The 12,635-nt window shown below is 39.9% G+C and overlaps 1 protein-coding gene across 6 annotated transcripts in view; it reads left to right on the top strand.

Annotated features, from left to right (window-relative positions):
* The window catches only part of LOC106954972 (multidrug resistance-associated protein 4), a 58,483-nt gene extending 46,408 nt beyond the window's left edge, over nucleotides 1–12,075 (top strand). For 5 of the 6 annotated variants that reach the window (XM_015044883.1, XM_015044857.1, XM_015044888.1 and 2 more), the window contains 6 exons: nucleotides 266–421; nucleotides 4,984–5,073; nucleotides 5,532–5,704; nucleotides 6,577–6,682; nucleotides 8,164–8,298; nucleotides 10,940–12,075. In XM_015044883.1, the coding sequence (XP_014900369.1) occupies nucleotides 266–421; nucleotides 4,984–5,073; nucleotides 5,532–5,704; nucleotides 6,577–6,682; nucleotides 8,164–8,298; nucleotides 10,940–11,017 (738 nt within the window). In that variant the 3' untranslated portion in view covers nucleotides 11,018–12,075. Of the gene's footprint in view, nucleotides 1–265; nucleotides 422–4,983; nucleotides 5,074–5,531; nucleotides 5,705–6,576; nucleotides 6,683–7,939; nucleotides 8,090–8,163; nucleotides 8,299–10,939 lie in introns of those variants that run through there. The other variant, XM_015044866.1, reaches the window with a different exon arrangement.
* The last annotated feature ends 560 nt before the right edge of the window (nucleotides 12,076–12,635 follow it).

The following is a 12,635-nucleotide window of genomic DNA, read 5'->3' as shown; positions in this document are numbered from 1 at the left end:
GGATTTTTACCTTTGTGTTCTCATAATGCAATGGTCAGTCAATGTAAGTGTTTTTTTTTTTTTTTTTATATACAAAACACAATTCAAAAAGAGGAAAAAAAAAGTTCCTGATCTCATACAAGCAAAACAATTTTAAATGTCACATGACATTCTTCTTCAGGATTATGACTTTCAATTATAGCATTATAGTGTGCGTTAGAAGATTTTTTTGGGAATTTGTAGAGTTTTATGGATGTGCTCTGAAATTCCTTTCTCTCCTCTAAAGGTTGGGATTGTTGGACGCACCGGTGCTGGTAAAAGCTCCCTCATCTCTGCTATGTTCAGACTGGCAGAACCTGAGGGAAGAATAACAATTGACGGCATTCTGACTTCAGAGATCGGTTTGCACACGCTGCGCCAGAAAATGTCAATTATCCCTCAGGTACGCCATTAAGAACTGTCTTATTCCTCTGAGCTGTGTCTTTTGTAGTTGGAAGCTAAAACCGCCTGTTATGACCAATAGTTAAAGAGAGAAAACTGATCAAGTGGACAAGCTACTCTGCTTAACTTGGTCTTCTTCTGCCGTCACCTAACTTTTGGCTTTGACAGCTCAAGTGAAAGTCTCTGACTGATTTCTTATGATTGAGAAACCATGGTAACGGCCTCTTGCTTTGGTTCCTCCTCTTTTTGTCCTCCTGGCTTTTAAAAAGCCAAAGCAAGTGAAGAGAATTACAGTCGTCTCTCTGGGGATTTCTGAAAGTGAGACAAACGGATGCCTTGAGACAGTTTAACTTTATTTCCGCTTGTTGAAACTGATACGGCATTAAGAAAATGCCAGCCCGCGGGTGGGTGTCAGCAGAGTGGAGGGAGGGGAGAAGACTCCCACGGCCTGTACTGTGAAGAGAGCAGTTCCCCATCCCTGACAGAGGATTAGCCCTCTACCCCCCAAACATGGGAAAGCTGCTTAAAAGAAGCTCCCCATCCTCACAGTCAGAGTCGCAGTGAACACCGTCACTTAGCCCAAGTCTCAAACATTTCTCGGCTGCAGCCAAGATGCCCAAAAACAATTTCATTAATGCTCCTCTGTGGATTTGATGGGTTTCTGGCATCGCTGCCTCTTCAGATGAAGTTTTACTTCCTCGTCTAAACTAGTTAGAGATGGATATGATGTATGTTTGATGGGATTTTGTTTACTTACTTTGCCTCTCCTAAAGGGAAGACTTAAAAAGTGCCAGGTTACGAGCCAAAGCTTCCACTGCACATTCATCTGTCATACAGTGTGACATTTTCATTATGTAGGCAGCACTTAGAGAACTTTTTTGAACTTTTTTTTTTATCTTTTGCATTCATATAAATTAACCTAAAAAACTTAATATTTAAATTATTTTTAATGAATATCACAGATAATACAACATCCAGGCAGCCTTTCACTGTCAACTGTCTTTATTGCTTGTAGCCTTACTTTTTTCCAAGAAAATTTAAAGTTAAATGTTTACTGTATAGTCCTATTGATGAGATTTGGTTCTGATAGATTTGTGACAGCATATGGCATTAAAAAGGATCCATTTCAGTCTCTATTGAACCCTCAGGAATGTCTTAGTGTAACATGAATTCTGTGGCAAACAGAGGGCTTGGAACTGCTGGAGCACATAATTGGCGCATGGAAAGCTGCGCTTGAAAGCAGTTTTCCAACCTAACACTGAATCCTCAATTAAAGTGTGTCACAGAACTAGTCTGCTTTAGGACTTCGGCTGGCTTTATGACAAGGTGGTATTTTGGTGACAGAGGGAAAAGCTCATTGGAGGTGAAGAGGTGGAACATTTTGGGAGAGCGCAGGTAGCAGGGATTAGGTTTTGAAAGCTTTATTATTCTGTATGGAAACTGAGCTGTTGGTCTTGACCCTTCTGACCCCACAGGATGCGACTTGTTGAGACGCGATTTTCATTTTTGACAGTAAACGTTCTTTGCTGCTTTGTTAAGGTTTGGATTGTTTATTGTGGCTTGTGAAATTATAAATGCCATGTAAACACTTGCACATTTTGTCACTCTACAGCCACAATCTTTAACGTATTTCTTTGGGATTTTTTTGTGATACCCCAACACAAAGGTGAACATAACTTTGAAGTGGAAAACAAATTTATGGTTGGCTTAAAAGAAACGCACATAAACTAAAGCAGAAGTGCATGTTATAAGATGAGCAGACGGCCTGGTTGCTGTTCGATTTCTAGTCTCAAGATTGATTGATGAACAAAAGCATTTTTTTAGTTAGACCTTAATAAACTGAAAGATTGTGTATCTTTGACTGGCAGTCTGTATTTTTTGATTTTGAACATGGATTGATTTGTAAAGCTTTGCAACTGATTGACCAAGAATCTCTGAGGGAACGAGATGCAACTATTACATCTTGTGGTGTCATCATGCTGCCACACTGGTACAGCATAGCAAAATAACTTATTCACTTGCTCTAAAAGACTTTAGACTCAGAGGAAATGTATTGTTTGTTTTGTTCTTTTTTCGGTTCGTAAGTGTGGTGAATCACACTTATGTACTCATAGAGCAGTAACTATAAATACTTTGGTATCTTAATGAAAAAGTGCCGAGGTTATTAAATTGTTAAAAGAAAGGCGACATAATTCCTGTCCTCAGTTTGCCACAGCTTGTATCAAGGACTCAGCAAACACGTAATAAAAGATGCTGTGCTTAGAAAAACCTTATGTGGCAGAACCCTGAATACACCGTCTCTACCGTGAAAGATGGCGGTGGTAGCAGCATGCTGTGGGCATGATTTCCTTCAGCAGCGAAAGGAAACCTGATTAGAGTTGATGGGAGGATGAATGCCACAAACTAAAGGGCAATCCTGGAAGAAAACCTCTTGGGGACTACAAAGACTTTAAACTGGGGAAAAAGTCCATCTTCCAGCAGTGTGACAGCCCTACGCAGATCTACAGAGGAATGGTTTAAATCAAAACATGTTGATGTGCTAGAATGATGTTCACAGATGCTTAAACTGAGTCTGAGCTTTTTAGAAAGACTAATTTAAGTTTAATTGTGTGTCTGTGTGCTGTGGAGACTCACAGCAAAGAACATGCAGCTGTTATTTCAGCATAATGTGATTCTCAAAACTACGTTATGGTTTAATTACGTTACTTGCTTGTATTAGTAAAATTTTTTGAAAGCATTGTATAAGTTTTCGTATGAGCTACTTTATTTTGATATGTCTGCTAAATAAAATTCCAATATAACATATTAAAAATATTAGCTGAAGTTTGAAAAACATGTTTAGCGGGTAAAATAACTCTTACCTGGTGTTCTGTAACCTTAATGCATACATTGAACCTTTTAGACTGATTATTTGCTGACATTTTTTTGCTGGTCTAATCTTGCAGTTTTAAAATAAATGTATTGTCTACCACTGAGGTCAGATTGAGATCTGTTACGAAAGTTAACAGACTGTGATTAAGACAGGATGAAAACATGACATCTTGATAAAGATGTCTGCTACCATGTATCACCTCTATCTGCATCACCTCTCTCTTACATATCATTATTATCTTTTTTTTGTGGGCATGATAATTAGAACCTCTTAGGAGTGCTAAATCCTGAGTAATCCTGCCAGTGATTGTTGCAAAAAAAAAAAAAGAAAAAAAAAAAAAAAAAAAAGATCTGAAAACGTTTCCTTCGGCTGCTGTAAGAGATCAGTATTCAGTAAGATGTATCTGATCTGTAAAAGGATTTTTATCAGATTTATTTCAACTACAAAGACATGTTGAACATTATTTGAGGTTTTTGCACTGGAATGGGAGCCTTGTGAACTCGACTAAAGACAAATACGGTCTTCGACTTCTAGCATAAGGACAGCTTACAAACTGTTTTGACCAGGCAGCCATACGAAGGAGAACATGATCCCCACTTCATAAAGACTAGAAAGAACATTGGTTCAGTTTAATTTTATCTTAAACAAAAAAAAAAACAGACCTAACTTTTGCAATATTCTTTTGGATTTCCTATATTTCTCTTCATTTTGGCTTAGTCAAAAACTATGAACTAGTTTTATTGCGACTGTCCTTGGACAGTATTTTAAAAAAAATAAAGATTATAATACGAATTGTCAGTGTACTGAAACATTAAGTAGAATGTTCTGTCTTTACTTTTCCAAAAATAAATGTGAAACAATTTGAGTTGTCAATGTCATCCAACCACAACTTACTTTGGCCATACATACCCAACAATTACAGCTTAATTGACAACATACAAGCAAATTCCACCGTGTGTATTTAAAAAAAAAAAAGTTGCTAAAGAATAAAGGTCAATATTACTTTCTTGCATTTTATCAATGTTTCATTCTTCAATAAAGCTGTCTTTTAAAGTCAGTTTCCTGTGATGTTTCATTGTGCCCTCTTTTTTTAATTTTATTGCCTTGAATTAAGCTTTTTATCTGTCAGTCACAGACAAAAACACTAAGCAGGTCTTTGTTTATTTCTTTGTTGTATCTACTTGTCCTTCACTGAAAGTCAGTAATTGTCCAAAATTAATATGACTTTCATGCCTATGAGTGTATGTAGACAATTGACTTGAACTGTGTACGTGTTGCCCCTGCTGGTTGCTTGATGTCTGACTCTGGTCTTTCACATGGTGAATTGGATGCAGCAATATGTTCCTGCTGACAGAAGCTTCATGTTTTTGAGTTGCTACCACATGGGAAATGTGTCATAATGAGCCTGTCACACTTTTGAATCAGATCATAACTGTAAACAAACCTCAACAATTATTTCCCAATCACAGCAGTCCAAAGCTGCTGCTTTCTAACTAAAAAGATCAATGTATTGGAGCACAGTTAGCAGTGAATAGAGCTCCTCGGTGGAGCAGGTTCTTTGTGAACATCTCTCCTCGCACATTGGCTCTCAGTCTTCTATAAATCCTGCCTTTAACCCTTTTATACATCTGCCCCTTCGTCATTATTTTAACTGGCTATGGCCTTCTCTTTCTATATCCATCTATCCACAGGACCCGGTACTCTTCACAGGCACCATGAGGAAGAATCTGGACCCTTTCAAGCAGCACACAGATGAGGACCTGTGGAATGCACTCCAAGAGGTACTCCAGCGTGGCTCTGAATGATTCCCCCTCACCAGCCCAGGGGGGATCCCTCTGTTCCCCCGTACAATGCTGCCATTCAGCCTCCCTGCTCGCCACAAGTCATGGGGGGAAATCCCATTAGGGCCATGGGGCCCAGCTCAATGTGCGGCTTGTAACGGGGAACCATTGAAAGTGCAAGAGGAGATGTGTTTGGGCAGTCAGGGCAACCGTGATGAAGGTTCCCCCCACCGTGAAGGGCTTCAGCTCCTGGTCCTGCTTCTGAATGGGTTTGGTGGCCTGGATTAAAGTTAGAGGCTGGCCACAAGAGAGCACTGGCCAAGGTCATCAGTGGACCTGGCTTTGCATTGTGCCAACCAGTTAATGGGTGTGTTTGGATGGCTCTTTAAAGAGATCTCCACAGGATGCCTTTATGCAGGAGTAATGAAGGGTTGGGGGCGTGCTCTCTCTCTCTGCAGGTGCAGATGAAGGCAGTGGTGGAGGAGCTGCCCAACAAGCTGGAAACGGTGCTCACCGAGTCGGGCTCCAATTTCAGCGTGGGCCAGAGACAGTTGGTGTGTCTGGCCAGGGCCATCCTCAGGGAAAACCGTATCCTCATTATTGATGAAGCCACAGCAAATGTAGACCCGAGGTCAGGCAACACCTTGCTGTTACTTTTTTTTATTTTTGTTTTTAATAAAAGATTAATAATAGTATTTTCTCTCTCTCAGCCGAGTGTACACAAAATATTTAACTTCAAATAATTAAAAATGACACAATAAACAAACACAAACTGTGATAGTGAATGCATATGTCTCCTTATATTGGCCAGTACAGCCATTTTTGTTTGCCATTGAACACTGATCACTTCAGGAGCCAAGAGATCCTCCTCCTGGTTCTGATTGGTTGATTTTGGTCAGCAGTGATGTATTTTCCTCAGTCGGCAATGATAGTTTATTTATTTGCAGCTTTAAAGTGGACAGACTACACTGTGCAGGAACTGTAACTTTCAAATGGCTCTCGTTACGTTTTTAATGCATACAACTTAAATGTTAATAGTTTTGACCTAAAGGACGCCGGAGCTAATTAGCTGTATTTACTTTTCAGCACTAGTGGTTCCCGTAAAACTATGAAAACTATCCAACAGCCTAACTGCTGTTGATTGGGTCCGTCATCGCCAAAAAAGAAAAAGAAACTTTCAAGTTTTAAATAATAGCAGGTTTTTACATCAATCTAAATGTCAGACCGATTGTTTCCCTTAGATCTGATGACTGTAAGTAAGCTAATATACTGAAAAGAGTAAAACAAAACATGCTTATCACAATGTCAAAATCTGTCATTTCTGCCCAGTTTAAACCGCCTGATGGTCCTCATTTTTTCTCTGTCTACTCTTACACATACTTTGCAGCTGATGAGCCATTGTTCTGGCCTGCGTAAAATCCCTGCCCAAGGCTTTGTAGGAAGAGAAGTTTCTTTTTGTGTGTGTGTGTGTGTTCTCAGGTGTTGTGTTCCCTGCTTCTTTAGAACTGACAGCCTGATCCAGCAGACTATCCGGAACAAGTTTCAAGAGTGCACAGTCCTCACCATTGCTCACAGGCTCAACACTATCATTGACTGTGACAGAATACTGGTAAGTAAGGATGCAGTAAATTTCCATTGTGCAGCACTTCAGTTGGTGTTTTGAGCTCCTTTATTTATTTATTTATTTATTTTTTCTAAAGGCTAATAGCAGAAAATATCTGAAAAGAAAACAATTAAATTCTGCATTTTAAGATCATTTCATTACAAGAAGGGTCTTGCAAAGGTATTGAGCTTTTCCACATCTGGAACAAGTGTATGACTGTGATGTGGAAGGGAAATAATACAGTTTCTAAAATGTTTCACAAAAATATTGACTAAATAGAGTTAATTGGTGTGTAATTTAATCTGAGGTAAATCCAGCCTTAGAAGTCTTTTTGAGAAAACATCAATGAACAAACAGCATCACAAAGACAGAGAAACGGAGCAGACAGGTGAGGGGTAAGATTGGAAAGAAGTCCTAAACAATGGTAGACTACCACTCACTTTTTGTTTTCACTGGTCAGCACACCTGAGGCCCATACAACGCAGACACTTCTTTTCTGTGTCATTAGCGCCTCGTCTCCCAACGTACCCGTTTAATTCACTTATTTCACAACAGCTGGGTTGATTCCTCCCTCACAGCTTTCGCTTTTATTGAATCGGCACTTGTGCCACTTGATCTTTGGCTCTCTCTTGCTGCTGCCTGCAGAGGTGCCAATTAGTGGCATCCGTGGCGGTGTTTGTTAATCCTCTACGGAGGACGGAGTGCGACCCGACGGCTGTCTGACCACTGAGAGCGTTTCTCGGGAAAGCCAAGTGTCACGAACTGTTTCACACCTATGCTTGTGTTAAATGTCCCCGTGTGCTGAGGGGGGAACTAAACCGTGACCTGTGTGTGAGTTGACTTTCCCCAAATTAAAAACAATTTTCAAGACACAAACTCGGTGTTCCAGCTTTCTGCCCATAAACAATTGATTATGACAGCAACTGCAGAAGTCTCCCTTTTTCACCGACACAGTTGACAAACTGCTCATTAGTGCTGTAAGGGAATCGGGCTTGTTTAAATTAGTCTGTGCTATAATTGTAGTCTTTTCCAAACTGCTGGAACTGGCACTATTCTTTGTGTGGTTTACATAGCATGCCATGACACAGAAATGATGGTAATTTTCTCGAGTGCCTTGAGGGTGTGATTGTTGGATTTGACTGAGGACCACCTCTAGGCCTCTGCAAATGCCTGGGTAAATACATGGATAAATCTCTGATCTCCTGTCTGTCAGAGTCAGCGCAGCAGGCTTTCGCTCTGCTAACAGGTTCCTCTCATTGTCAGAGGCCGTATCAAGCAGAAACAGGCGCCGCTGTTTGCAAGCCGCCTGAGTCACACCAAATGGATGGTTCCTTTTGCACTCCGAACCACTGTTTCCCCCATTCAAGTTTGCACCGTCTGCATGCTCCACTCAGCCGGCGAAACAGCTGAAATGTCAGTTTTCCCCGAAGTAAAGTATACAGGTGTTGGGCCGCACACCTATTATTCTGCTGCACGTGTGATTGCAGGTTCTGGATGCCGGCAGGATCCAGGAGTACGACGAGCCGTACGTCCTGCTCCAGAACCGGGGCGGGCTCTTCTACCAGATGGTCCAAAAAACGGGCAAAGCCGAAGCCGCGTCACTGCTGCAAGTGGCCAAGCAGGTATCCATCCGCCTCTGTCCCAGAGCTGGTCTCTCGCTAAGTAAGAGACCAGCCATCGCACACTAATCTCCTCAGACTCCAAAAATATTACGAGCTGTGACAAAAGATGTCCATGACCCTGACAAAGCAAAGCAAAGAAACTTGATTACCATTTTAATTTAAAGTGTCTACTTGCAGCCTCGCAACACCGTAAGATTAATTTTAAGAGAGAAATTGGTTCTTTGTAGATTCAGATCCGCTGATGTTATCGAAGAAACTTCCCACAATATCTCTTTTCTCATAATATAATTTTGAGATCATTTTAAGTGATGAGTCCAGAAAAGCAGCTTTCTTTGCACTGTCTCCGTTTGGGAATATTGGGTTTAACTTCATCGTGATCCAGGATAAACTTTCTATGGGGATTACTGTAATAAAGAAACTCCGTATATATGTATTTTTTTTCTTTCCCTGTGAAATTCATTTGTGATGTATTTCCCCTTCAGACACTGAGCAGATAAGGGCTGGCTATTCATTGTTCAATTCCATTTTATGTGCATCTGTCTGGGACGACAGATACCATATAGCAACTTCAAACAGGTCTTTGTGAAATAAGAAAAAAAAAGTGGGCATCATTTCATTTTCCCTCTGTCCCGCGCACAAATTTATCAGCGGTGCTGTATCTTCTCAGCCAGAGGAGTGAAATGAGTAAAATACTGATTTCAAAGACGCAGCACACTGTGGCATTATTTGGTATCGTCTTACCCTGCACACTGGCGGATTGGCGAGGACATTGTTTGAGACCTTGCGTTTCTTCTTTTCTCCATTGTAGGCTGCTCTCCACAGATCAGATTACGTCAGCATCCAAAACTGTCTAGCACCACTTATTAAATACTGAGATGGTCTACATGTTGTGTGTCAGGTTTCTATAGTTGTCAGTCAAGGTTTAAATACATTCAATAATCTGATATCAACCTCTGCCTCCTTTGTTCATGCTGAAAGAAAATCCTGGAGCAGACGGTACATCTCAAGCTTTGAGCTGAAAAAAAAAACAAAAAAAACAAAAAAAAAAACTTGTTAGACCGTTAACTGCAAAAGTATTCACACCCATCAAACATTTTTCACATTTTGCCTTGGTCCAACCACAAAGTATGTATTTAAATGGGTTGCCATATCATAAAACAACATAATGTTGCACATAAATGAAGAATGGAAGGAACAGTGCACGTGGTTTTCAGCGTTGTTTCCACATAAAATTGTGAAAAGTGTGGTTTGTCATCACATCCGACTCCCCTGAGTCGAGATTTTGTAGAATGAACGTTTGTTTCAAGCACAGCTGCACATCTAGAGACTGAAATCTTTTCTCAATCTTCTGTTTGAAAAATAACCCAAGCCCAGTCAGACGGAATGGAAAGCTTCAGCCTTAAAGTCTTGCAACAAATTATCAATTGAATTTAAATCTGGATCTGACTAGACCAATCAAACATAGAGATATGATTTGATCTATAGTGTATGTTTAATGTCATTGAGCTGCTGGATGGTGAAAATCCTCCCCAGTCTCTCAAGTCTATTGCAGTCTCTAAATGGGTTTCTTGTAAATTTTCCATGTATTTCGCTTCAGTCATCTTCCCCATCCTTCCCGAACAAAATTATTTCTACACCATATTGTGCACCATGTTGTAAAAATATGGTGGTATTTTTAGGCTGTTTAGTTTTTTGTTTTTGCTACATCTGGATTTCTGCTAAACTTGAGGCCTCATCTGACCAGACCAACTTTCTCCTTTATTTACCTTAGCTGCCTCTCTGATTAATTCTCCGTTTGTTGCCTGACAATTTAGGATTGCCATGTCTTGGTATTGTCTGCAACTTTGTCTTACTCTCTCCATTGTTAGAAGGGGTATTAAACAGATCACAGAGAAATATTTAAAGCTTAGAATATTGTTTCATAACTGAATCCCCACCTTGAGCTTCTTCTCAACTTTATCCGTTACCTGTCTGGTGTTGTTCTTGGTCTTTTTGACCCTACTTGTTTACCAGTGTCTCCTAGAAACGTCTGAAGCCCTGAAAGAGCAGCAGTCTTTATCTGAGTGTTGAATTACACACAAGTTTGTCTGAAGGCAGTTAGTTGCACTTGGTTTTGTTTAGGGTGTCAGAGTAAAGTGGACTGAATACTACAGATTTTTAAATCTGTCTTGGTAAAACAAATTAAAAACCATCTTCCCTGTCTTGGTCTCCAACTTGAGTTGAGCAAACCTTTGTGCTCACAAACTAGGGATTTGACTTCAGTTCCACTTTGCTCTTAACTTCCAGACATTTTAAATAAAAATACTTAAATCTACTCATGAATAGTTACACTACCTAATGTAGGGTGAAGCTTTTCACAGTCACTTTTTCCAATTCCAATAGTTTTTAAGCCAAGAAGTTGACAAAATTACCCTCACAATTAATTCCCGTGATTATCTTCCAAAATTTTCCTCCTATGAATTTCACACCTGTTTGTTAGGCTAAATAAGCCACTTTGGCTTGCCTCAGTGGATGACAAAATCCCTTCACCGCGCTCTGACTGGATCCCGTCTTAAATCGCACCTTAACTGATCTCAGCTCAGATTTGGAAAGTGTGCTTGGCATTCTGTGATGTGACACTGCCTCCCTGATCCGCTTTCAGGTTCACGCGAACAGAAAAGGAGAGAGCGACACGCGGCGCACCAAGGACATCGGTGTCATCTTTGAGACGTCGCTTTGACGGCTTGGAGAGTTTCTGTGGTCCTTTTCGTGCTGAACAACAGAGACCAAATCTTTCCCCAGATATGCTTGGATTCCTTGATGAGCACACAAAATGCCTTCAGACTCCCAAAAGGCATTATAGGTTTAGTGTGCACTGCATTGATTGGCAAAGACTTTTGGCCTGGAACAGAGAAGTTTTGTGAAGCAGGCCGTGCCTTTTATTGACCGCATATAGCCGGGTGACTGTTTATTGATTACCTGCTGCTGTGTTTATGAATGTATGTTCTGTCCTCCTGGGTAACTTCTACTTTGCACATGTGATGAATAGAAGGGAAGACGTTGAATATGTTTATTGCAGTTTAATAAATTCTAATATTCCGTGGAAGAAGAAATTATTTTTGTTAGACTTTTTATTATTTGGAAAGAGAGAAAATCCCTAGCCAGGAGCCAGTAGTGTTTGGGGTAATTTGTGCCTTCATCAGACTATTGATTGTTAGTAATTGCATTGTTTTAATTGAACGGTTTTCCTGCACTTTGACTCTAGTGGTTTTATGTCTACCTAAACTCTGGTATGTAGCAACATTTGGCTGAAATAATTGACCAAACTGGGTGTTGGTCATTTTGCCCCTTCTGTATTTTGTATTGTTTTATTTATTTATTTTATCTTTCTTTATAATTGACAAACAGAACAAACCAAAATAAATAATCAGTTGCGCAATGATTTAGTAAGAAAGGTACAAAAGCAGGATGATGTGAAATGGCAATGAGTGAGCCCACAGTTTGTGAACAAACTGGGATTAACTGAGCCCAGTTTTAATGGCTCTGAAGACATAGCTACAATGTTTCCCTGCTTTTGTTTCGCTTTCTTAAATTAACTGTTGTAGAGCTTTTATTAGATGTTCTGATGCAGGTTTTGGGGGATTTTGATCCAGTACTGATACTTCAATCTGAATTCAAATATCCCTCAATACTGATGTCTTTCACTCCAGAACACTACTTTTGCAAACATTCAATGTTGTTTTTGGTCATGTTGTTGTATAGGCTAACATGAATAAACCACTAAGATATATTTTTGTATATTGAGCTTATATTTTTAGTTGCATTTTTATTTAAAAAAACTGATAACTGCGTAATGAGCATCGTAATGATCATGCTCATACATCCATCGCAGAGTTGCTATATTTGAATAACGAGAGGAAGAAAATGGATACAAGGACTTCCAAACATAATGCTAGTTTTAAAAAAAAAAATCTCTCTGTGGTATATAATATTAGTAAAGTTACTACAGCCAACAGCACAGTGGCAGCAGTTTACTTTTCAAAATATCTTCTGCTGTGACGGATGATTATTTGTGAAACCAGGCGATGTCGCTTTGCGTTTTCACGCGAGACATTGTAACGACGTCTCAATGATATCCCTTCAGATGTTTGTTCATTCAACTTGCAATTGTCCTGACTCACAAACGGTTCCTCCCTCCTCAGATGCTTACTGGTCTGAATGGCATGTTTGCCTCGGGCAGATCAGTGGTTTCAGTGGGTCTCAAACATGATGCTACAAATTGGTAAGTGGTGAAAGCAAACTACCTGGTGATTACCAAGTGAGTCAAGTGATTTTATTTTATTTTATTTTATTTTATT

Source organism: Poecilia latipinna, unplaced genomic scaffold, assembly GCF_001443285.1.
Source record: "Poecilia latipinna isolate Pla-1442-1.1 unplaced genomic scaffold, P_latipinna-1.0 Scaffold37, whole genome shotgun sequence".
Taxonomy (NCBI): domain Eukaryota; kingdom Metazoa; phylum Chordata; class Actinopteri; order Cyprinodontiformes; family Poeciliidae; genus Poecilia; species Poecilia latipinna.
Note: the sequence above shows the minus strand (reverse complement) of the source record. Positions and strands in the feature narration are given on the sequence as shown.